The sequence below is a fragment of the Pagrus pagrus genome, assembly GCF_965226575.1.
Source record: "Pagrus pagrus genome assembly, chromosome: 9".
Taxonomy (NCBI): domain Eukaryota; kingdom Metazoa; phylum Chordata; class Actinopteri; order Spariformes; family Sparidae; genus Pagrus; species Pagrus pagrus.
In genome coordinates this window covers 8,478,432-8,504,749 of record NC_140193.1, presented here as the reverse complement: position 1 = coordinate 8,504,749, position 26,318 = coordinate 8,478,432, and the positions used below count along the sequence as shown (strand labels likewise).

Sequence of the window (26,318 nt, the reverse complement as noted above, 5' to 3'; positions counted from 1 at the left end):
AGAACCCCTAACTATCTCACCGCAAGCCAAATAAACACCCTACAAACCAAACCAGTCTGTAAAAAGCCCTTCAAAATCTCTTATGCTCTTTTAGGTATAATCACAATTTGGCACAGATGTGAGACCTGTAGCAATGTATTATAGGATCTGACACCAAGGTGAACTAGAAGCAAAACTTGGATCCAGTTGGGTCCTCTGATTGGGGTTGGGTTTTTCAAAATAAACCAAGAAATAGTGGCAACAGATGTATTTAATACTCAGACAAAGAGACAGAAGCACAAACAAGTTCTCAGACAAACTGTGCATTCTTAGGCTGACATTCAGACTAGCCACCTGCTCATAGAAATGTTGCCTGACAAAGAGACATCAATCCTCAATCTTCAATGCAATGAGCCCTGATAAGACTGACAGCCTGAGCTCTCTCTTTTGGTTTCATTATTGATGCTCATTCTGTATACACGTGTGACAAACAAGCATCTTCATAGAGAATTGAGAATTCAAGTAAATTACAGTAAATTCCTGCAGTGACAGGACTCGCATACAGTATAAAACTGATTAGGACAGAGTTGGGAGGGGAGACCTGTGTGTGGAGGAGAATGGCGCATACCAGGAATACCAGAGGGGGTGGGCTTCTTTATTAACCTCTCTCACAGACCTCCAGGATGGACATAAACAGACTCTTTCATATACACTAGCCTCTGGGTAGTACAGTACTAAGTCTTGTTTCATTTTGATTTGGAACCAACCTCTTCTCGAGCTCAGGGACCACTTCAAACAAAAGTTTCAAGAGGAGTCTTTCTTGCTTATGCAATATCTTTTAAGCTATTCAGAAGAAAGGTCTACTTGAGTTAAAATGTTGAATCATCAATGAGAATCATCTTGTTTAACTATTTCCTTCATTTTTAATAAGAGGACAGAAGAGCTCATTTGACAAGCTGTCTTTAAGTATCACATATTCTGCACACAGACACACATGCTTATGGTTGTTGTGAATGCTTAGTTGTAACACACTTAGTGTGCACATGGACAAAAGAGAAGTTGACAATGTAGAAGGATTGATTTTTGAAGTTTTGTGCACATGTTAATACTTCTTTTCCTTTGAAACCGTGTCACTGTCAGAACTCTTACTGCTACAAACTTGGTAGGTTCTGTTGTTTGGACTGGGTCACTGATACACTGCTATCAAGAGGAATTACAGAGCGTGATTGAATGCATGTTCTGCATTTTTAACATTCCAGTGCATGACGAGTATGTGAATGTGTGTGCTTACCTGTTCGTCATCCTCCACTACTATGAGCGTTAGTTTGCTCTTCTTGAAATCCAGACAAGTGATCTTCGGCCTACAATCAGACACACACAAAAGCAGAAATAATATGAAGTCAAAGTTGTTTCTATAAAGTAAATATTTCATTAATTGGGGATATAACAACACATACCAGAAGAAAAGCCCAATCTTGGTTTCTCCTTCAAACACCAGAACTCCAGTGGGTGTCAAACCCAAACTGTATTCATTACCATCTCGTGCCTGCAAGGCAGACACGGAAAAAAAAGACAGGAACGGGAGAAATTAAAGAAAGAGAAAGAAAATTAGACAATTTTATGACCGTTTCACATATCTATGTTCTTATGCACATTCCTTAAACAGCCATTTGCTATTAAAGTAATAAAGTATGTGATAGTGAGTAAGAGAGCATGTCAGTTACCTTGACCATATGCATGTCCACCCCATACATTTCTAGCCATTTCGCTTTATTCAGGTAGTTTATTTCAGCTTGGGCTGGTGTCTGACCTCTGAAGGAGAGGAGGGAGGAAGAGGGGAGGGGAAGGAGACACAGAACAGAAACATGTTTACATGATCAAACACAATGAGATGAAAAAGGTGTATTCATAGAGGTGTAACCAGTAACTTTCATCCCACAAGCTCACAGACAAAAACTTCAATTTGTCCATTCAGGATATCTGGGACCATCTTGTAAGTGCAATTAGATATTAAGTTTAACCTCTGTAGTGAAATGCTGACCTGCACTCCTTCCATGCATTGAATATCGCCAGCTCCACATCTTCTGTCTGGTTGGGGACGAAGCGAAATTCTGTCACCAGGTCCACATTGTGGTCTAATGGGTCACAATCACCTAGCTCAGCTGAAAACACACAGACACACATAATTAACAATTCAACCCTGTGAGTAACATACGGATTTGTTAAGGAGCTGTAGTTGTGGAATGCATGAGACTGTGCAGGTCTATCTGATAAACCTGTAATTTATTGTACAATGCAGCTAAAGACTAAAAACATTCCTAAAATACTACTTTAGGGTTCAACCAAGACCTTGAACTCCAACCCCTGGAAAGAGGACCCCAGGAAGAATGCCTGATAATGTGGTATTAGGTAATCCTAATGGACGAAATAACAAACAAAGCCTCCCTCCATGTCACAGCACACAAAATATGGTGTAGCGTTAGGTCAACGACTGATGGGCATCTGAGTTCCCTCTGAACAGAGGTCATAGATTTTATCAGGTGAAAAAAGACAAAAAGAAGATCAAGAAAAGGAAAGAAACAAACAATTCACTATATAATAAATTATCTCAGAGACAGAGACTGAAAAGCCTTGTTTCTGATTACATGTTGTACTGTTTTGGTAGACAGGAGCTTCTAGTACTTCAATGTTTAGCATGTCCAGCTGTGAGAGAAGCCTCAGGATGTAAAAGGAGAGAAAAGATAAGCTTATTCTATCCCTATCCCAAGAAATGTCAGTGGACCAACAATATAATTCTGAAAAAAAAAAGGAAAATGAAGGCAGAAAGCTCAAGTGAAGGAAAGAGAGAAGACAGAAAGGGTGCTGGATTAGGGGGCCTTCGAAGAGGATGAAGCACTAATGAGCTGGCATTTACCCCACAGTGACTTTGTGAGTGTGTGTATGTGTGTGTGTGTGTGTGTCCATGGGTCTGTGCACGCAATCTCATTCCATAAATGTCTCTAATGACTCAATCTTTGTTCCTCTGAAGCAGCGCTCATTTTTGACCACTGAAAACAGTAAATATGTGTAGTTTAATAAGGTATCAGCTCTTTGCCTGTCAGCAGTTGGTAGAAGAGAAAGCCAAATCAATTTATACTCCAGCACTGTATGTAGCTATGGAAACATCAATAGCCATGACATGGACACCAGGCTGTCCTACTATAAAAGTCCCTAACTGAAACTTTGATAAGCAAATATTGCCGTGAACAGGAGATAATATTCCTGCTGTTACAGACATTTGACTGAGACTTCTTTGAAGAAAATTAAATGGGGAAGAAACAATGTCCCACAAAAGAGTTTCTTTATTCATCCTATTTTCTTTGTTTATGTCAAAATTAATACATTACATAGTTTATTTATCTCTGCACTCTTTTATATAGCTCTACATATGAACATCATGGATGATAAAAATGTGGTTACTAAAATAAATAAACAAAAACTTTTGCTGTTTGTTTGTTTTATCCCATTTTAAGAAAAAAAAGGTCACTAGTCACATCTTCTGCTGTTGGATACTGAAGCCGTTGCCCACACAAACTCAGCTAGCTCCTCTTTATCCAGAGAGGCAACGGTTCAATTATAAAGTTCTTCTGAAAGACTTTTGAGAGTTTTACCTCTTTAATGCAGTTGAGGAAAATCTCATCCAGGCCAAATGTGTCTGCAATCTCACTGTTTCTGTCGCTACCAGAAGCTACACCACTTATTGTTGGCAGCTGTATTGTAGTGGAGGGATTTATGCGCCTCAGTGTCCATGGCAGCAATGTTGCCAGGAGCGTCACTCACAGAAGATGCTCATTCACAAAGACAGCCATGACTGGTTCAATAAGATCAAGGAAAACTCTGCTGGGCTTGTGAGCACGTGGCTCTGTGCGGTGAACACCTTGTTGAAACTCAACTGTGATGTAGGGGCATTATTTTATAGGTTTAATGTGTAATGTCTGTTGGAGAGTTGAAACAGATTTAAGTTATGAAGACAAACAGAAACAAGCTCTTTGAATTGGGACTAAGTCACTGTAGACTGGCTTCAGACCAGGCTTCTATGAGAGTGGACCATGCTCCAGCCCACTTTTACTCCACAGACCTTTCGGGGCTCTGTGCAGTAAACTCCAGCATTACACATCGCATTGCACATACAGTTCATTGGGAAAACAATGGCGGCTGCTTCAGAGTCATTACCAAAAACAGAGCTGGAGAGAATTTGCTTACCCTGTAGCGAGAAGGCAGCCAACTCCACCGCTGTCTCAAATGGACATTCTAGCCTGAAAACACAGACATGGTAAGAGTCATAGCAAAATAGATGAAATAATAAATTACCCTACATCCTTCACTGAGTTGGACTGGTTTCTACCACTTCTTTTTAGTATTCAGCCAACCAATTCAAATGTGTCTTTGTGGTAAAAATGCACACTTCCCAGTCCAGTCTATTCCCAGTCCACTTATTGACTACTGTTAATAATTCTGTTCACCAGCATGTAATCCTGTAAGCCTCTTACAGTAACATGGCCATGACAGGCAACACAACAAATGGATTTATGTTGAAAGGGATGACAACTGGTGAAGAAAGGCAACACAGTGTCTTGTTTCGGACAAGTGATTTAAATGTTAGTTGTGTGAAATAATTAAGGTTAAATAACAATAAAACAAGGCTACTTAGACTTACTATGATAACAAATTCAGTACTCAACATCAATTGTTAAGGGGCCAGCAATGGGTGGAAAATGTTTCTTTGGGAGGAGAAGCTACAAATGTCTTATGGAAATGGGGTTTGAGGGATTTTCTTGTGGTGTAGATCAAGCTTGTTGGTATTTAAAGGCCTTTACTATCCTCTACTGGCAGCACCTAAACCAAAGGTGCCCAAACTTTCTTCTGTGTCCTAATTTTTGTTACCGGTGGACTAACTTTGGCCTGCGAGCCCGACCTAAACTGTTACAATATATAACCACTGCCATATGTCGTTAATGTTAATTCAACAATCTTTCTGGCTGACTTGCTTTCTCACTGAACATTTATTTGGAGTGCTATGACACCACAATACTTTTACTTACTTGCCACTGAGGATGTCTTGCTTTAACTGTAACACAAATAGGTATCTGAAAGAAAAACAAAACAATTCAGTTGAATATGGCAATGAAATGTGACTACCTTACATAGTTTTAAGAAATATGTAACAGAAACAACCATCTATGCCAAACTGGCAACATGGACCACTGAAGCAAATAACATTTTGTTTTGGAATCAATTGTAAATATCCCCCAAAAAGTACTTCCTACAAACTTTGAAAAAAAGCTGATAACTCTGCAGAAACCACACATTTCTCACCGTTTTATTTAAAACTAATAACGCTTTACAGACAAAAGACACAACCTGCTTGTATAGCAAATCTCATCCAGAAGCAGACATAACACCAACTTTCTTTTAAGTATATTAAATTAGGAGAAAAAGCCCCAAAGCCTCAGTGCACCGGACAAAGATCAAATGTTTGCGGGGGTAACTCACCTGGTGAGCTCCTCGTGCAGGTTGTTCGGTTCTGAGGAGTAAAACTTTACTCTCATGTGAAGGCAGTATGGTGGACCAACTGAAATCAAAAGGACAGCTGATTAATGTTATAATAAAGCTTAACGATCGAATTATGTAAGAATCAAAATACAAGGGTGTAAATGTACTAAACTTGTCTGAAAGATCACATTCATTTACAACCATACAAAGACTGTTTTGTCATTCACAAAACAAGTATAATGAATCAGTGCACTGTGTCAAAGAATGTTTTGAGCAAACATGTAGCAAATAAATATGCACGGGGGTAAAGCAAAAACATGGGCAGAGGGAGAGCACTTCTGTATACTTACTTTTTACTTGCTTTTTGATACTTTTTGTGACATCAAGCCAGTGCTGGAAAAACATAAAGGTGACAACAATGTAAAAACACAGCAGCTTAGTTTGCTAAAAAAACAAAAATAAAATCAAAGCCAATTTACAAACATTAAATATTTATATGTGCAACTGAATGAATAAACAAAAACAGTTTTGGACAGTGGACAGTTAAAGATAATGAAATGTTGAATGCTGGGAGGTCCTTGGACAAAATGCACACAGACACACTAACACAAACACTGAAGTCAGTGTTCTGCTCCGTGCTGTAATTCTTCTTGGAAGTTCAGGCTCTATGAGGCATGAAAAATGTCAAGGAGAGGTGGTTTGTGTGTGAGTGCATGAGTAAGTTAGAGAGAGACAGATAACAGAGCTCACAGCACTCTCTAGTCTCCTCTCCCCCACATTCCTTATTACAGCCCTCCCTTCCTCCCTCTTTCTCTCCCACCCTTTTGATTCTACCTCCACCCCTCTCCGCTGAGTCCCTCCCTTCAGCTACATCTTTTCTCCCACCAGCTCTCCTTCCCTCCATGGCCTTCACACAGTATCAGGCTGAAGGAACAGGGTCACTGGCAGACCATTGACTTAAAACAGTTTGTCTCAAGAGCACAGTCTGACTCCCACAGCTGACAAAAGTCCCATAACCAATCCCGTTAGCCCATTCACTCGAAGGGAAAAATCCCTGCCTGAAGCCTTCCTTCAAATGTGTGAATAGTGATTTGGACTGAAATCTGAGGTCTGGCTGTGAATGGATGCTGAGAAGACTGGATCGGATAGTTTGTTACTGACTCAAATTTTGATTAGTTCAATACATGAGATATTGTGCTTAATTACAATTGCTGGTATCAACAACAGCAGAAACAAAGTTACCTTCCATTGCAGGGTATTTATAATAATATATGTCTGAATAAACAAAATAGTTTATAAGTCAATGTTATCTGTTCATTCATTGTTAAAAACAAACAAAACAAACTTGCAAATCAACAAATTAGACAACGAAAAAACAAAACAAAAACTATACAAAGTCAGAAGAGACTATTCTGCAAAGTGTATCTTCATGCTTACCGGCACTTGTGCCGAGTCCATGAAGCGCAGTCCGAAGTAGTCTTTCTCTACGATGTCCAGATGGTACATAATCTGGTCAAACAGCTCCTCACCTTTGGCTTTTTTCTGATCAGGGAAACACACAAACAAACAGAGGACTTGAGTATCTGAGTGACTCACTCAGACTCACCTAGAGTCAGGAAGGAAACAAAGTTGTAAGTGAATATTGATACTCATGAGACCAGGAAACTCAGGATAAATATGTCAAAAGAGTCCTGGAGAAACCAGCCTTCAAAACCTCTGTAATTTGACTGGCCTTCTCATGTTGACAATTATTGATTCTTGTGTGGGACGGTATTAACTTACATCATAAATTAGGCTTTTTAAAAGAAACCATTAGAAGGACTGTTTAGAGATTTATAGACATTTCTAAGATTGCAACCTCGGCTGAAGCTAATGATTTATTTTCATTTACTAGATTATTGGTTTGTCTACATAATGTCAGAAAAAAGCAGCTCTAAAATCAAGTGGTTAGGGGGATATTAATAAAACATTTTTAAGTTTGCATCTGATTCTTCTGAAGAAGTTCACAAGAGAACAACATCAAATTTCTGTCCTGCCTATTGATATTGTTTGGATATTGTTTTGCCTGATTTAAGTGAACATGTACCGAGTCGTGTCTTATGGATTTGGAACTGAGAGATACAGTTTGAGAAATTATTAACATGAGGTGCTCCAAGTTTGAAATATGTTGCCCTTTCTGACACGGCCCGTACCAGTCACTGCCTGTGTCCTGCCTGGGACTGGGAGATCTCTCTCTCACATGCGCACACACACACACACACACCATGAGGCACAGCGACAGGGTCGCCATGGTGACGGGGGGGCTGAAGTGCCCCAGACGCTGAGGAGCTGAGGGGAAGTAGGGTGGCTGGATACATCATGTGATCATTAGGAAAAGAAACAATCCAAGATAAGTCTTCAGCTGCATTTTTTATTTCTTTGCTGCATCTTGTATGTTAAACCATTACTTTCATTATCCATATTTGCACTATAACAATCAGTATTAACCAAAAGTATGCCTGACTTTCTACTCTTTACCATGTTTTGTCTCAGATCAATTACAGCTGCAAAAACAGAAGGTTTATAAAACATTTTCACCCGCCTAAATTTTCTCATACGCATCAAAGCCTCCATAACTAAAAATGAAGTCTCCACATAGGATGCAGAGTAACTGATGGTGGCACTCATATGACTGGCCTGTTAGTAGTGTAACTTTTAACTACATAACACCAAGACTGTATAAGAAACTATCCAGTCAATCAGATGTCTATGCTCACTGAAGCCCTCTGTATTATTATTAAGCTTAGTTCGCTGAGCTTTCATGCACTCTAACAGGGGTGTTCTTGACATCAGGACGTCAGCACGTCTTTATCATTTGCTGCACTTGCTCCATCAGCTTTTAGTCTTGACCTTAACTTTTAAAGTTCATTATAAAATCTGGTAAAAGAAGAAAGGGGCAAGAGGGGGCTCTCGAAGTTTCCCTGTGTCTCCTACACACACTAACACACACATCCCAAGAGAGCTCCTGGGCAGCTCAGGGGGGCTGGCCCCATGCTAGCTGGCATAGTTGACAAGGCATACCGCACCCCTACAGTACCCAGGGAGAGGGAGTACAAAGGACTCATTGTGTATGTGTGTGTGTGCATGTGTGCTTCAACCAAGGCCTTGTTATACTGCCTGCAGTATTGTTTGGCTGTTTGCAGTCTTTCTGCCTGCCCGCGAGCATACAGCTCTGTCTCTCAGACACTGTGTCACAATGCTTGAGTTACAACTGAGGTATTTCGCTGATGTGATGAGTCCATTAAACCAACCAGCCTAGTAATGCATCCACTTTAACAGGGCCATAACACATAGTCTAGGACAGATAGAAGAATTTGTGATTTTTAGGAAGGCGACTGATTCTTTTACACACTTGACTGTTCGATAAACACATTTATAGAAAGCTGTCCAGAATTGGATCAATAGCCCTTAACCTGCAATGTTAGGGCCATGTTTACCCATTTCACTGCAAGAGATAAGTAAAAGCAATCTTCCATCCGTCCCAATGGTGCATCAATTAACATGCCTGTTAAAGTAATAAAATCAATGTCTGACTCTGCAAGTAGCACTCATCCAGTACAAGACAAAAGACGCCATCATGGCTTCACCGTACACCATAATGTCCCATTTACCAATAACAAGACTTTTAAAGTTAAACAGGCAAGGTTAAACAAGGGATCTTGTATCTAAGTGTCTGAACATAAATTCTTTGATGTAAATAAAGCATGTGCTTAACTTTTTCGCTGTACTTTAAATCTACAATGAGAGAAAGGGAAGTCAAAGGAGGTGACAGTGTGGGTGGCTATAGGGTGAGCAGCGGGGGGAGAAGAAAGATAAAGAGAAAAGACAGGGAAGTACATCTAAAAAGGAAGGAATGTGAATCATAAGGCTGTGGCGAATTATGTATGGACATGGATGCTGCCAAACAGAGGTATCCCTAGGAGACAGCATTGGGTGGCCTTACAAACTGGGGACACACACACACAGCTGGAAGGCCTAGTAAAGCATGTGAATGAGCCCTATTCAGGTTTAGGTTGTGGTTGTCTATTTACAACCACCTTTTCTAAACAGAAAAACAAACTGCACCATTGAGCAGGGGGTCCCCGAAGTGTCTGCCAAACTGTAGTTGTTTTAATTGACAACCAGATTGTGTTAAACCTGTTTTATGGCTATCATTGCTCCTACTCCACAATAGTGGGCTTTTACACCGTATGCTGTACTTAATGCAAAGAAAGACTGCCAGCAAAAGGCAGTGATGTGCTGAGTCTAACGTTTTCTCAGAGACTGTTTAACTAATGGTTAAAACTGGCTGAAGCACAGATAGTGAGAAGCTGTAATGTTTCCCTGTGAACCTGCTCAGCTGCTCTCTACTGTCAGAGGGGTTGTCAATGTTCACACTGTTCCTCTATTAAAAGTTCAGTTTCCCATTTACCCAGCTACCAGAGTAGGAAGGAACTGTTCACACAGAACAGCACAACAAAATGCATTTTCATCTGGATCTACTAAATCAAAAAAGCCACATATACATACCACAAAAAAATAAAGCCTTGGTGACAAAACAAGCTGTCATAGATTTGTAAACGTATGCCTCTGCTGTTATTCTTCTTTAAAAATGTGGCAGACCCTGCTCTACAACCTCAGGAAAACCAAAACATTGAGCATAACATTTTTAAATGATGATGCAAACGTGCTGCCTGAACGAAGTGGTGCCTCCAGGTTCAGTTGGCATCGACACTGACAAGACAGGGAGGAGAAACTTTTCTATTTATCTGATGAACTTTGGAGGAGAAACTAATTTCAGCCAAACTTAAATCATCAAAGTTCACTCCACCTCCTTTCAAGCTGTTAGAGAAATAAACTGGGAATTGCATCTGTGTTGTCCGTGTTTATTTTCTTAATCATCTTTGACTAAAAGAGTAATCTTTTCTTGATGTTTTCTCTTCTACACTTCTTACCTCGTTATGTGGAAATGCTGTTGGTTATGTTATCATGAGTGCAAAGGATATCTAGTAGTATAAAGCATTTAAACAGAGCATTGCTCCTACTGGTGTGTTTTTCGTTACTGTACTATCACTTTGAGATAGCTGGATGATAAGACAGAGGAGTTGCAGGAGCTACCTATGCCTGGGGGAGGGGGAGCACCAAAAAAAGCAAACACAAGGCCAGGGCTCTGCTGGAATGCATTCAGAAGCCCAATTGAATTTTAAAAACTTCCTTCAGGCACACACAGCAAACGCCTGGGAGTTTTTAAGGCATTAAAGTACTCTAAGGTCATGGCAAAATCAATTAAATCTATCAATAATGTAGCTAATTAAAGAATCAGAACTAACAATGCTGATGGAAAATCATTTCTGTCCAAATACAAGAGGGATACAGAGGAACAGAGAGACAGAGAGAGAGAAACAGTCCACCAGAGGAAAGACTGAATGAGATTGTGAGTCCAACCACTCCATGCACACAATACTGAGCTGATGGGAAGGATTACATGTTAATGATTTGGCCGGTCTTACACTTAGACACACTCGAAAAACGTGTGACATCACTTGTGAGACAGCTGAATTAAAAACTTGTAAGCATTCTTGCTCAGTAAGCTGGTGAGGAATTCAATGGGTGATTTGTTTTCCTGTACCATGTCTAAGTATCACTGCTTGACTTAAGCAACTACATGAGACAAAGAGAAAGGAGAAATTAAAAAAAAAAAAAGGGTGGAAAGTTTTGTGGAAAACCAACTAAATTTTCTCCTCATTCGTTTTCCTTGTACATAATTCATGGCAGACAGCTAGATTTCAAGATAAGGTTGAGTCAGACAGTAAGATACCAGACTGGCCTCACTGGAAGTGGAAACAAAACGTAGAGAAGTCTGCGAGCTGAGCAAAAATAAAGATCACATGTGGGGGAAAAACCTCCAGATATTTATGTTTCGTAACTCAAATATTATATTATTCTTTTTTTCCAGCAGAAGCTTGGTGTTTGTCTAAGAGGAGACAATGCAGAGAAAACAAATAAAAGAAGAAAAAGAGAGAAGAGAGAGGAAGAAGTAGGGAGAGTGAGGTTCTGCTCTGTGCCCACTGGGTCATGTGACGCTGTCATGTGATTAAGCGTGTTCTCCAGGGAGGATCATGGAATTACAGGTGATCAGCAACACCACCACACACCCACACACTCTACACAGGCTTAAAAGGGCTGCTCTACTGACACAGGCACACTATGGTCACTGGTACATCTCTTGTGCTTTCTCTTTCCAGATTTCATATAATCACATAAACGTAATTGGTTGTGGTTAAACGCCCATTCGACAGCCATTTGTCAGAAAGTATAGTCCATCTGCAGAGAATTAATGTTCCTCTTAACACCTCCAGACCAGTACACAGACTTGGAGGACATGACAGGGACAGCCATTGCTAGATACTGTCTATGGGTTTACGTGCCTGGTCAAAAGTTTAAGTTCAAGTATTCCCTTTTGTAAGACCACTAATGTGTCACCACTGCTGAAGGACTAGAGCCCCAGACACACCAAACTGACATTAACTGCTGCGTCACCTCATGTCGCCTGTGTCTGGGCCAAAATTTGCGCTTGAACACACCGCAAAGACTACAGCCGACAGCCAGCTAACAGGTACTTTCTCACCTGCGTGACAGGAAATAACTCCATAATAGCAGGTGGTGGCAGTCTGTGTCTGTCCACTCAAAAAGGGAAACCGAAAAGATCTAGGACTGCAGATATACAAACTGTTGTTATGATAAAGCAGCGTTCATACCACTCTCACTCACCACTAGATATTTCATCAGATGGCCATGTTGTTGTAAAAATATTTGTGTTGTAATCGATTAAAAAGGCAAGAGCCTTCTTTGTGTACCTTCTTGACTTCAGTTGTTCGCTTACTTTCCTCACTTCTGTTTCTCTTCTTCTGCAATGATTCGCTTAGCTGAACAGCTAATCAAAGTAACTCTCTTCCAGCCGATTCAACATGCTCGGGATCGTCCGCTAATCGGATGGTTAGTGGTTCGATCCCCGGCTCTGGCTGCATATTGAAGTGTCCTTGGTCAAGATACTGAACCCCAAATTGCTTCTGCTGGCTGTTTCATTTATGTTTGAATGGTTGTTTGATTTGCTGAGCACAGAAATATCAAGGGGCGCTTAAGTTAGGAAGCGCTATATTGTTCCTGATGAGCAGGTGGTCACCTTGCATGGCAGCCTCTGCCATCAGTGTATGAATGTGTGCATGTGGGGAGGTTAATGTGGCAAGTGTGGTAAAACTTTCAGTTGTTGGTAGAACAGAAAACCTAAAGATCAACAAGCGTACCCATTACAGCATAATGAACACACTCTAGCAACCCTCCTTACCGGCAAGTCAACACTGACGTCTGTCCCATCCAGTAAGGATACGCGGCAGGTGATGATAGACTTTGCATCCCCAGCAGCAGGGATGTGCGTCACGGCACGCTGAGCCTCTCGTAACCGGGTTTTCTCTGCATGTTTCCGGATGGAGCGTCGCCCCAGCGTCCTGCGCAGGAAACTCAGCATGATGGGGGGAGAGGGAGGGTTATACTACCACACCTGGAAGAGAAGAGAGCAGAGCCTTCAGAATTCAAAGCTACTCCACAGAAATTTCATTTTTTGTCTTGGCTGCTCAAACTGTTTTAGTGCCGTACCACCAGACTACAGAGCAGTTTCTTTCCTAAGATGTGAAAACTCAATTCTTCCACAGCAATCTGTAGTAAATAATTGTTTTAATTTTATGACTGAGCTGACCAGGACAAGTTGGAATCTGATCCCGTGACAGGCTTTCAGACTAACTGTTTAAATAATACAGAAATAGACATCACTGATGGTTTGGTTTGCTTATGTGGGTCGTGGAAATCGCAAAGTAACACAGTTCTGGAGTTAGATGTTTAAAAGAAGGATACAACTATCGCTCACAAAATTATTTTTTACACCAAAAGGAGTCATGAAGTAGCACATGCAGGTTTTAACAACAATATCAATATTTGGCGCCAGTGTATTGATGTATAACAAGAGTAAGCAATATGATATATTGCTGTATAGATATGTTGTCCCAACCCTATCATGTAGAGGGATAAGTATTTAATTGAGACTTTCCCATAACCAGGTAAGATTTCCTAGTAATACGTTTAAAAACTGTGTCTTCTTCAGAGATCAACCAATATGTCTTTTTCAGGCTAACGATTATTAGTAGTCAAGGAGACCAATTATATTTGGTACAGATATACATTTGCAGTAAAAACTGAAAATTTTGGTGTCAAAATTTTGAATAACCAGTTATGGAGTGTACTGAGGAATGTGCTTAAATAAAACTTTGAGGTACTAATCTTGAGTGTTTCCCTTTTCTACTTTTTACTTCCACTGGTTTGATAACTTAAGTGACAAGTTACTTTGCAGATTCAGATTATACAGTGTTGATATGATATTACTTGTGACATGTAATGTAATGTTGCATGCATCAGAGGATGATGCATTGGAGCCAAAGGGGCACATTTTAAAATGAATTTATTTGATCAGCAATGATACCGATTATCGGAAAAATGCTGAATATCGGCCCTGATAATCGACCAGGGCGGTGCAGTCTATCCCTAGTTTACATACCATTTACATACTGGAGGCTTGTCAGGTGGACAACAGGTGTATACTAGTCCCACAGAAACATGAGATGCAGAGTGTGTTCTGTGTTAGAATTACATTGTTTTTGTGTAGCCTGTTGTAATATGAGCTGGTAGGTAGCAAAGGTTAGTTATGCACCATGAATACCTGACATTACTGACCTGCGGTGCACCTGCGCCATATTCGTTTGCATCATTAACTTTAACAACTTTTATCAAGTTTAGATAGGTGACATTAACAAACTACATATCTAAATACTGGAAGAAGCGAGGCAACAAGCTACTATTATTTGGTCTTAGCATTTGGTTAATACCACCTGTCTGTAAATTGACAGTTGACTTTACAGGTGACAAATAAGTTGAATGCTGGCTTACAAAAAAAACCTCATCGTAATTAATTAGGCGACATGGCAAGTTGGCATTAATGTTTATCACTTTATAATTCAGCTGAGGAGACGAACAATTGATTACGTACGTCTATTTAATCAATGAGCAGCAGTTACCATGGTTATCTCAGTTGGCTAGCTACGTTAATTAGCAAGTTAACGTTTTGACGTTAGTTAGCTTACTAAAACGTCAACTAACAAGGATAAAAACGTCTTAAAACGCTGGTAAGAAATAGTATTTTTCTTGTGTAATGCTATTCGACGAATACAACAAGCGAAGTAAGGATAAAGAGTACATTTGAGACGGAGCTTACACACCAAATCAACCGATAATTAGCCAAAAATTAATCGGAAAAAGTTAGCTAACGTTCATTAACGTGCAAACTTGCTCGTTATTTGTGTTTTCGGGTCAGAGAATAAACCGTTGAGATGGAGCAGGCAGCCAAAACCGTTCTTAAATATAAAAAAACAGGCTTGAAATTCTGTATAAAACCTTCAGAAATAACATTAATAACGAAAACAAGCACATAATTGAACGCTTAGCATCACAATTGTACACATTTCAGGCCTGAAGTACCTGGTATAAGAAAAAGCAACAGGTGTGCGCTTGTTTTCGCTACGGGAGCTAACCGTTAGCGTCGAACGCCAGCGATACGCAAAGACTCCGTCCACGCGAGAGCGTCTCGCAGAGCAAAACAAACGCCGCCTTCAGCCCTCAAAGCTGGATCCGACATACACTTGCTCCGCAGCCACTTGTGGATCCGCGGAGGTCTGGATGAAGGGAGTACTTACAGGAGCCTCCTCGTACGAATTCACGGCGAGAGCACGTCCGCTTGCATCGTAAGACGACTAAACGGCAGCCTCGTACATTCCCATGGTTTGTAAAGTGTTCCTCCTTCTCCTGGCTGTGTTTTTCTTTCTCCTCTGCGCCTCTGCGGGATAATTTTCTCTCCCAGGTCCCAACAAAAAGTAGGAGGCAAAGCTGGCCGCAGGAAGTGACGTCACGTTAAATCCCTAACAAAAAACGTGATTAGCATTTTTAAAGCGACAAAACGCAGCTTTTCTTTTTTTATTTCTTTATTTTGTGGAGCTGCTGTGACTAAATTATGTTTTTTGTAGTATCCTTTTAAAAAAAACAAACACTTTAATTTTAATTATCGTTGTGCAAAGTTTAGTTTATATTTCTTATAATTAAAAATTCCAGTCAGAGAAAACACGTCTGCTCTCTGTTATACATACTGTATATAAAGTAAAATATATAAATAATCACACATTCATGAAATAGTTTACAGGCCGTCTAAAGCTAACAGTGTAAGAGGATTGGCCTCATTCATACAAAGTGTTTGAACCATACATTGCAGTCCATCATCATCATTTGACAGCAGCACCCCCTGCTGGTTATTTTGTATATAATAAATGATTAATGTGGCCAGAGATAAACAGACCTGTTTGACCTGTGGTTCATTTAAGGTTTAGAGGTCATTAAGCATTTGCATTAGTGTGCACGGAGGCAGTATTTAAGAGTAGAGAGTTTTCTGTTTTTGTCAAGAAGTGTTTTCACTGTTTTAAGTGCTGTTTGAGGAAAAAACTGCTTTCACCTTTCATGCTGACCTCTTATTTACCTCAAGGATGAAATATATACTATACTTGGTGTTTTAAGTTGTTTCACTCTGAAGTGCATAACTGTTTTCAGTTGCTGCAAAGCTTTGCCTACATTCAAAAATCCTCAATCTGATTTTTTGTGGATGCAGCTGTATATATAAAACTGACTTGACTTCTCTGCAATAAGAATGGGATGATCCCTTTAATGTATGTGGATGGTGTGGTGGTAGATACAGTATGTGTTGCATCCAAACCTTTGAAATGTCTAGTAATGCCTAAAAATGTGCCTTTCTCCGCTATATAGTACAAGTAACATCATCCTATATACTAGAAAAGATGCCATTTAAAAATAAGTAAATGAACAATGAGTACAATGTGTTTCTTGCTTGTAAATCTGCCCGTTTATCTCACTGAAATGCTACTTAAGGCTATAGCTCCCACTGTGGCCTCTGGCTTGAAAATATCAGTATAAAGGAGTATCTATATTCTAGCTAATCATCTGACATTATCATGAATCTTTAAGGTTGAATTATTGCAAGACAGCAGAAAGCTGTTTGTTCAGCGGCTTGTTTAGCTAAGAAAACCTACTTTTGCAGCATTTTCTTTCTTCTTTGAAAGTCTTCTTAGTGTCAGTGTTACTTCCATAAGTGTCAGACATTAGCAGTGCATAAAACACATTTAAAACATAAAATTTTAAGTAAGTATTCTAATCCAGGTCTTTAGCTCTGGAGCCATCTTTTTCATCTGCTCACTGCCACAGTGATGGGATGTAACTAAGAGCATTTACTTTAGAACAACTTTGAGGTATTTGTACTTAAGTATTTCCATTTTCTGCTGCTTTATACCCTTAATCCACTATATTGTGGATGCAAATATTGTGCTTTTTACTCCAATAGGTTTAATTATAACTGCATAGTGACTAATTAGTTTGCAGATTGCATGTTACATCCGAGCCAAAGTGGCACTTATTAAAATTAATTTATTTAATTGGCATTCAGATAAAAACACTGATTCTGATCATCCAAGAAAAGTTCAATATTGGATCAACCCTTAGAATCATGCATGTAAATATATGTTTAATGTAATTTTATTTGTACTTTTGATACTTGAGGACATTAATCTCAAAAACTTTTAGACTTTTACTCAATTACTGTTCGTCTGGATAACTTTCACTTCTACCAAAGTAATATTTTAAACACAATATCTTTACTTTTACTCAGGTATGACTTTGGGTACTCTGACATTGCCCAACCTCACTTTTACAGTGTGGAAAAGCAAGGTGATCTGAAGCCACGTCTCCATGCTCTGACAGACAAGCTTTAATTGTTCACAATCAAGCTTATAGACATGTCCAAAGCACCGTAAAACCACGATACCAGAAAGAAACAAGCAACTGAGGACAAAGGTTTTTTTTATAACACAGGTAGGAGTTAACCAAGGGTATAATACGGTAAAACATTTCTCATTATTTTGTGTTTCATTATATATACACTCGCTGTTATAGATTTCAAATAAAACAAAAATTTGTTGAAATAGCAGTCTTGAAATACACACCATTTGTGTCACATTTGAATCATCCAAAAAAGGAAGGGGGAGAAAAAAAATCAAAAATCAAAATAAAAACAAAATCTTTCTGCTCACAAATGATTTTCCCTTTTATTTTAAAGATTTTTTTTCATATACAACATTGTATTTACATGGTCTAGTATTATTTACACAAAATTAACAAGTGGCACTGTGTAGTTAGGAGTTCTTTTCTTTTTTCTTGTTCCCTACTGGTCTTATTTTCAAAAACAAAAATAAAAATGACAAATTAAAAATAAAAAGAGCAACTTATTTTAACAATGCTTTATGTCTCCAACTTTATTTTTTTTTTTCAGTAGCACTACCTGCCACTCAGCCTTCCTCTACAAAGTGCTGTCCTTTCCCTACCCGCCTAGAGCTGTTTTCATCTTTACAAAAATACAACTAAACCCGAGCCCTCCCTGTGTCTGGTCCCCTCCAAACTACCTTTGATCAGTACCCTAAACGCACAGACAGTACCAATTATGTGTCAACAACAAGACGCTTTGAACGCAGACAGCTCACTGCTGGACATTTTGTGCAGATGGAAACTCTGGCAGCCCTGATTTATCAATTATTAACTTTTCACTGCAGGGCCGGTGTTTTATTTTCCTGTTAAATATTGTCAAGGTTTCGCGAACTTGTTACTGATGCCACTTTATCAGGAGGCCTTCAGCGTTAATTAATTGTGATCTGGTGGTAATCTGATTTGGGTTGGCCCTGCTGCTGCTGCTGAATACAAAAACTGATGATAAGAAGCCGCTGGGGGTTGAATTCTTTTGATTTTAAGCTCATGCATGCGGGGTCTGTGATGAATTTGTAACTGTCGATTTAAAAAAAAAAAAAAGTTTATTCAATCAGTCATTCACAGGCTAGTTTCACACCCTTTCCTCCTGTGGGAAACAAGCTTGATACTGCACTACTGTACCCATGGTATTCTGCTCAGATGTGTCATTTGCCTCGAGGCCGTGCAGAGAGAGTGGGATCCATGTATAATGATCCAAAAGAGAGGCAACTGGGGACGAACAATGAGAAGAATGGACTGTGGATGTTGCGTGGGCTCTGCTGAAACGACTGATGTTGCCTGAGAGAAGGCAGATTTTGGGAGAGGGAGGGAAAAAAAAAAAAAAAAAACTAGAGCGAAGAGAAAAGAAGCCGTTTTCTCGGCTCTTCTTGATCCCACCTCTCCGTGTGGCCAAAGTATGATTCAGCTGTTTCAAAAGGGAGGCATGAGCCTGGGTTTGAAATGTTTCACAGAGTTTACTGTCCGAGAAGGCTCCATCTTGAGATTAGGTTTGTGGCGTAATGGCACAACCTTTCATTTCCAGTTAACAGACAAGCAGGCTTAGACCAGACAGCTAACAAACTATATGTTAGAAATGGAGGAGGAGGAGGAGGAGGAGGAGTACACACACACTCTCACACACACTCACAGCAGTAGGTTTTTTCCAGCAGAATCCATGGAAGGAGCCAATGACAGCAGGTACTGAAGCAGCCGGTAAGAAAAAAAACAAAACATCTCAAATCACGAACAGGCTACACTTTCTCCTCATACCGCTCTATGTAACCTGCACTGAGACTCGACGAGCGACTTGATGCTGGGTTTTGTGAATTAAAAAGTCTCCTATCAACTCGTTTAAACACCTCATCTTAAAAAAACAACATGTGCCTTAAAATTAAGTACCATTGGGAAAGATCAATTTAAAAAACAAAAAATTAAATAAAAAAGGAAAAGTAATTGTTTGAATGGTCTGTTTCTGCTGCTTCTTTGAACTGTCAAGTGTTCTCTGGCAGACGATCAGACAGATTTAGATAAAAAGTTTAACAGCAAAGGTTGGTTTTTAAAGCCCCGCTCCGGCGACCTCCGAACCCCACTGACAGGAAACGATCCAGTGAGGGAAATTTAGAGCAAATAACTAGTCTTTTTCTCAAACAAAAACCAACAGATTTTAACTTGAAAGAGTGTAGGCAGAGATGTGTGTTTGCTGATTCAAATGTGGGGAGGTCAGCGGAGGGAGCCTTTAAAGATTTTTACCATTCACACTAAAGGTTGAGATCAGTTCACTGTCGATTCAGCGGGCAGTTTTTGTTGTGTGTGAAACCCTGGAGGGGATAAAACAAATACTGATTGCATAAAAAATCCTAGCAGCTTTCAACCACTTGAGAACTAAATGACTGACCTCTGCAGAGCAAGCGAGAAAGGTTGCACAATGTTGATCGGCCACTGTTTAAAGGGGCAGTTCAAACTAAAATCAATGATTCATATTTTTCCTTTTACCTGTAGTGCTATTTATCGGCCGTAAAAATGTCCGTATTCTCTCTAATATCATGGATCTTTTTTCAGAAATCATGACCTGGTTACTAAAGATAATCCACAGACCTTGTTGTGAGCACTTTCATGTTTGATTTTTAGGTTCAACTGTCCCTTTAAAGTTGTCCCGCTCGGGGGGAAACCAATTAGAGCGTCACATACAGTGGGGCTTTGTCGTCAGTGTCTGGCTCAAGGACACTTCAGCTGCCCACTCTGTCAGTTGCAAAATGACCTGCAGGTTTCATTCAGCGTTTAATTGACTGCACATGAATCTGAAGAAAGAAATGAACTGACCTCAGCCTTGTTTCTTAGCTTTATCAGCCATGACGGCCGGGAAATAGCTTAGATTGTAACTCAGTGAGGCCGTGTGTCTACTGGGGCCTCTCTTGATGACGCCGTCTTCATTTTCTCGCGTTGAATGAATTATGCAATGTGAGGGGAATTTGCTTTGAATAATCGGATCACTGCTCATTATGTCTTTCCAGCGAGAGAGGTCTGTAGCTGTGACTGCACAGGAGAAAGAGAGGTGGCCAGTAAACACAGGCCCTGAGGATTGTAAACCAGTTATGTTCTTCACCACGCCAAACGACGGCCGCTTCAGAGCGCGTGTTGTCTGTAAGCTCAAAAACACAGCACAAAGCAGGATAAAGAATACAACTTGCCACAGCATTGAACAAGAGGTGAGACACAAAAGAAGTGCTTTCAGCTGTCCATCTGTCAGTCTGTGCTGTCAGAAAAACTGAGACGAGAAAGCTGAGAAAGATAAAAACCAAGTACAATAAATTAAATCACTGTTTTTTTTTTCTCCACAAAAAAGCAAAAAAAGAAATTAAGAAGTAGTTAGAAGAAGAGGAATCGCACTACTTAACTACCTAAGATTTAATCAGGAAAGCATGAAGCTCTAGATTCATACAAACAAACATACACGTTTTTTTTGTTCAGTGGACAGGGTTTGACACAAACTAAAACACAATAAATACTCTTTCTGAGGAACAAAAGATAAGGTATATCTCTTTATCAGCTAAAAGGACACTAAAAAAAAAGGCAGGTCCGTCTGGCAGACTCGCTCAGAAGGGGACAGGGCGACCCTCAGGGGGAAATAAAACAGGGGGAAAAAGCTTTCCATCAAGGGGGGCAGCCCGTCCCCTTCGTACTTATGGCACTACAGCAATTCCCCATCCACATTTTATTCTCTCGTTCTTTTATCTTTTCACTCTTTGAATACTTTTTTTCTTTACCCTGAACATACAATATCCCCTAATGGTACCTATTCAACACAGCTGGATTTCTTTTTTAAATTCTAGCTTGTCCATGATTTTCACGTTTGTTCGTTTGTTTGTCTTTTTTTCCGTTTTTTCTCAGCATAAAGTGCAACAGTGCTTTTGTTCTCTTCTCCGGCCACCTGGCCTCCTCCTGGTGACCCCCGACCACCCGTCAAAAGTCACGGGTTTGCAGGATCGGGATCGGGGTCGGGGTTCACGCTGGTCTCGCTGGTCACGCTGGTGGCGCTCGCCGCGCTTGCGACGCTCGGCTCCTCCACTTCCTCCTCCTCCTCCTCTTCCTCTTCATCCTCCTCCTCCTCCCCCTCTTCTGTCACTTCTCCCACATCCAGCACTTCCACCTCTTCGTCGTCGTCATCCTCCTCCTCGTCCAGACCTCCTTCGAGTAACTCCACCACAGCCACCTCCCCGTCCTCCGTCGCTGCCGTCGTCTCTTCTCCGTCACCTGCTTTCTGCTGCTCTTTCTTCTCCTCCTCCTTCTCCTCGTCCACCTTCTCTCTCTGCTGGTAGATGGCGGTCTTGAGTGGTTTGACCAGACCCTCCTCGTAGACCCTCAGGATGGCCTCACATACAAAGCGGTACTGGCTCTGATGAAGACAGAGAGATAATTTAGCAAATGGTTTAAAGTGGCGGGGAGCAGCTGGACAGACTCTAATGTGTCTACATTAGAGCTGGAACAATTAGATGATCGAAAGACAGTCAGACGTAACAATTTTGGCTATCAAATAATTGTTTAGGCCATTTTTCAGGCAAAAACATCAAACATTTGCTTGTTTCAGTTTCTTAAATGTCAGTATTTGTTTCTTTTCTTTGTCATTTGACAGTAAATGAAGAGTCTCTGGGTCATTGCGATGAGCATTTTCTTTACTATTTTGTGACTTTTTCAAGACTAATCTATTAATCGAGAAAATTATCTGCAGATTAATCACAAATAAAAGTAATCATTAGTTGTGGGCCTGGTCTACATACGGGCGTTTGGATCATCATGGCCCTCTGGTCTCTCATGGTCCTGACGATATCTAGAGGATACACCGGCTGACCGCACTCCATTAGACACAATGCTGTCTCCATGGTGATCAGAACCCCCGTCCGACCGATCCCCGCACTGGAAAAAACAAAACACAACAGACAATATTTGGTATTATATTCAATGCATTACAATAACATTACAGAACAACTGATATGATAAAGTGCACAATTAACCCAAATAGTGAAAGTCCACAGGAAGTTTGTGTGAAACAAGCAGTTTTGAGGATATTATATCCTCCTTTCTCTCTAATTTTTGCGAACTTTTTTCAATTCTTTAACATCTTTTTTTATTTTTATTTTAACAATCATGCATTCTTAATAAGCTTCTTTTTTGACAAGTTCACTGTTTTCTTCTTCCTGATCCTGCCCCCCATCCACCAACATGATTGAACTGATCTGAACTTCTCCCCCTTGGGAACTTTTTTATACATCCAGGGACTTTTTTCTTTTTCCTGTAGTAACTTTCTTTCATGGCGTCACACATGTTGCTACTGTGGAGAACAATGTTTTACTCACATGTATGTGAGTGTGTATTAAATCAATGTAGTAAATCAAAATGATGAGATGAGGGACTACTGTATATTTTTTAAGAAGTTTTCTTACACCACTCAAAATCAAGAAGGTCTCCTCACCCCCCATGAACCAGGTCTGTGTTTTGCTTTTTAATATCTCCTTCCTCGGTTTTTGATATGTTCTTGTTTGGAGTGCCTGGATTGCCTTTGTAATTACCGTTTTCTCCTGTTTACCAGAAGCACCCAACACGACTTCCTACATTGCGCTAAATAGAGCAACCAGTCATCTTGTCTTGTTACAAGACTTGAAACAGCTTTTTGAATTTGCATCAATAAAACATATTATTGCATCAAAGATAGTTGCACTAGCTCCTCATCCTCCATGTTGCTGGCTATCACTCATGTTGCATTGTTTACAATACATCACCCAAGGAAGTAAAGTAATGTGTCCAATCAGCATCGCCATCTATTTGGTTACATCACTCTAGTGGTTTGTTAGCTTAGCCTGGATCTGCTGGTCAGTGAGGTTATGTGGAGTTTGGATACATAAGAGGACCTAAATACTGAAGTCTCCATGATTAACCTGAAAAGCAGAAGGCTTCAGTATCAGTCAGATCGCCACTTCAAATAATTCACAAAGAGAACAGCTGTATACCTGCAGTGGACCACCATCGGCTGGTCCTGTCCGGCCCGTTTGGTCCGTACCAGAGCCACAAAGTCCAGGAAATCAGTGGAGTCGTCAGGAACGCCGTGGTCCGGCCAGGCCAGGTACTGAATCTGGGTGAGCTCTCTCTGCTGCTCACTCTGAACACACACAGGAGAAGAGAAAGGAAGAAGAGACATGACTTCATATTACATTTTCATGCCTTTCAGGGAGGCTTCTTTATTATTTGAGGCTTTTGAGAGCTTCCTGAGTAATTAATTATTCTCAGATATCACTCTTACTCAGAGCCGGTTCAAAGCTGGTTCTTATATTTCATGTGGGCGACCTCATAGCATGTTTCATTGAGCTGTTTGTCCTCAGGGGGAGACTGCACTGTGCCCTGTTTGTGTAATTATGGCCTTTAAACATGTTATGAAACGGGCAGTGTGAATAACAAACAGTGGCTTTATTTTTTCCACTGCACTGGACCACTTGGTTTTTCACATTGTTCTTTCCTATTTTATGAACACAAGATAATGATGAGAATATTTTCTGCATATTCCTGGACAAAACTTCACAGCTTTTTCATTTAAATAACAGTATTTTACATACTGTTAATAGATTTATTGTTTTTATGCTATTTTTACATATATGATTGTCAATTTTATATTTTCTGTTGACTTGCAGGACTTGCTTTTTATCCTTCTTGTTAATGTCCTACTTATTATGTTTGGCAAAATTCTGATTTTTCAGATTTTTCTGCAGTTAAATTAGAAATCAAAGAAATGCCACACTTTGCCTTTTATTTACACTAAAGAGAAAGAAAACAACCGTCAAACACGATACTGTAACGAGGTAATGTGTTGCTCAGTAATCACAAATCTAGAGTCCGTGATATTTAAACCCAGCAGGGACACAACGGTGACGACTCAAACAAAAACAGAGCCTACAGCGGACAGCTACTGACCACTGCTTCGAGCGCGACTCAGAGCCCTCGTGTTCCTCTTTAATATTGCCTCGCTGCCATTGCCATGGTAACACATCTATCTCCATAGCAACAATCACAGGCAGAGGAGAATGCTAATTGCCTCCTCCTACAGCCCATGATACATGGGCAACACACAGAGAAGTAATCAGGAAGACACAGACAGCTGGAAACCGGGAGGAAGCAGCGGGAACACTTGATCCTCCATTAAAAGTTCATTTTCAATTAGATTTAGCCCTCATTGCCAGCGTGCTAGATGACCTTTGTACTGGAGAGGAAACTCAAGACACAAAAACAAATAAAAAGCCTTCGGTTCAGGTGGCAAATTAAAAAGTTCACCATGCTGAAGTGGGACTGTGAGCATCAAAACAAGACAAACTTACATTCTCCGTTTCAACTCTCGTCGTCCCACTTCTCTCTGTTTGGTTCCTCTGTTCTCTCTATTTCAGCAATGTGACTGACTGGGGTGGTTGGGGGTTGTCATGGCAACCAGATCCCAATACGTGGCCCGCATGCAGCAAAGCGGGATCCAGAAAAAGAACAGCCCACACTGGTCACCATGGCAACACACCTCCTCGGGGCCCATCGGCGGCTCGTCCTTTCCCGAGACGCCGGTCCCTGCTCTGTGATTGGACCTCGCTAACCTGCTCCGGTTATCACTTTTCTGTCTCCTCTTCACCTTCCCGTCCCTTCTGTGTGTCCCTCTCTGTGTGTTAGTGTGTTTACCTGTGTGTGAGTTAGAGTCATCTCCCGGACCAGGAAGGCAGAGTTGCCCTCTTCGTTGTGGCACGTTACTGTGAAGTCTCCGTAGGTGGCGCTGCTGTCTGGATTGGGCCAGTACTGGTGACACTTCACCTACAAACACACACACACACACACACACACACACACACACACACACACACACAAAGCATTCAGTTTACAAGTGAACGTCTAATTTACCTAACAGGTCACAACTGTTATTCTCAGCTCGGGGGTCAGAGGTCAAGTTCTGCTGCAACTCTGAAGTTAGCCATCTGTTCTTTGTTCTTATGTTAAATACACAAATATAATGCACACGCTACATGTTCAGTCCATCTGGATCCATATGAACCTCCAGGTGATAAATGATCAACACAACTAAACAACACTTCTTACTAATTTCAAGAGGAATGAGCAAACTAAGCATTTCTGTTTTTGAATTCACACCTGGTTTGATGAGTAAGTCGGATTGTTTTCACACTTACAGCAACACGACTTTCACTCACTTTGTGTTTTTAATGAACAATGCTCAAATTAACAAAACAACAGAAGCAGCAGAAGCTCCGTCTTGGTAAACAATGAAAAATTTTCACAGTAGATTTAAGTAAAGAAGTATCTCGCATTACATGATACACAGTGAGGACGCACAGTCGATCTCATCTTATCAGAATCACAATATGGCCACATGGAATATCCAAATCGCAGGAGCTGAATTTGTTTTGATTAAGGTCAAATATGTGACAAAACAGTCACAGTAGTACTACAGAGATGGCAAATCTTGTACTCCAGGTGTAGGAAAACACGTTTGCTTGGTTCAGACCCAACAAACGCAACCCTGATCTGATATATGATTGGTTGCCTGAAAAAGAGTGACAGCGACGAAGCACTTGGAGCAGCCGCACAAACTAAATTAGAGCGTTCAGAAACAGGACGCTGGGCGCAGCACTTTTACTCTAGATGGCCGCATGCTATAGTACACACTGTCTCGAGAAAAGAGAAAAGAAATTCATGTGGACACGGGTCCGAATACACAGCCATTATTTTGGCGCTAAACGGACTCAGTCAGTTTGAGAGAATCCAACAAATCTATGTGTGCAATAACGTTTCTTTTGGATTCA

At 40.5% G+C, this 26,318-nt stretch overlaps 2 protein-coding genes across 5 annotated transcripts in view; both read right to left on the bottom strand.

The window, feature by feature from the left end:
- epb41l5 (erythrocyte membrane protein band 4.1 like 5) overlaps positions 1-15,515 on the bottom strand; it is a 34,095-nt gene extending 18,580 nt beyond the window's left edge. For 2 of the 3 annotated variants that reach the window (XM_084361652.1, XM_084361654.1), the window contains exons 1-11: positions 15,327-15,515; positions 12,875-13,087; positions 6,949-7,053; positions 5,862-5,904; positions 5,512-5,590; positions 5,061-5,105; positions 4,222-4,274; positions 2,021-2,141; positions 1,704-1,791; positions 1,437-1,525; positions 1,271-1,340 (exon numbers count right to left, since the gene is read on the bottom strand). In XM_084361652.1, the coding sequence (XP_084217778.1) occupies positions 1,271-1,340; positions 1,437-1,525; positions 1,704-1,791; positions 2,021-2,141; positions 4,222-4,274; positions 5,061-5,105; positions 5,512-5,590; positions 5,862-5,904; positions 6,949-7,053; positions 12,875-13,054 (873 nt within the window). In that variant the 5' untranslated portion in view covers positions 13,055-13,087; positions 15,327-15,515. Of the gene's footprint in view, positions 1-1,270; positions 1,341-1,436; positions 1,526-1,703; positions 1,792-2,020; positions 2,142-4,221; positions 4,275-5,060; positions 5,106-5,511; positions 5,591-5,861; positions 5,905-6,948; positions 7,054-12,874; positions 13,088-14,852; positions 15,107-15,326 lie in introns of those variants that run through there. The other variant, XM_084361653.1, reaches the window with a different exon arrangement.
- Positions 15,516-17,530: 2,015 nt separating this feature from the next.
- ptpn4a (protein tyrosine phosphatase non-receptor type 4a) overlaps positions 17,531-26,318 on the bottom strand; it is a 76,634-nt gene continuing 67,846 nt past the window's right edge. For both annotated transcript variants that reach the window (XM_084362095.1, XM_084362096.1), the window contains exons 24-27: positions 25,186-25,314; positions 23,487-23,635; positions 22,260-22,395; positions 17,531-21,877 (exon numbers count right to left, since the gene is read on the bottom strand). In XM_084362095.1, the coding sequence (XP_084218221.1) occupies positions 21,452-21,877; positions 22,260-22,395; positions 23,487-23,635; positions 25,186-25,314 (840 nt within the window). In that variant the 3' untranslated portion in view covers positions 17,531-21,451. The remainder of the gene's footprint in view (positions 21,878-22,259; positions 22,396-23,486; positions 23,636-25,185; positions 25,315-26,318) is intronic.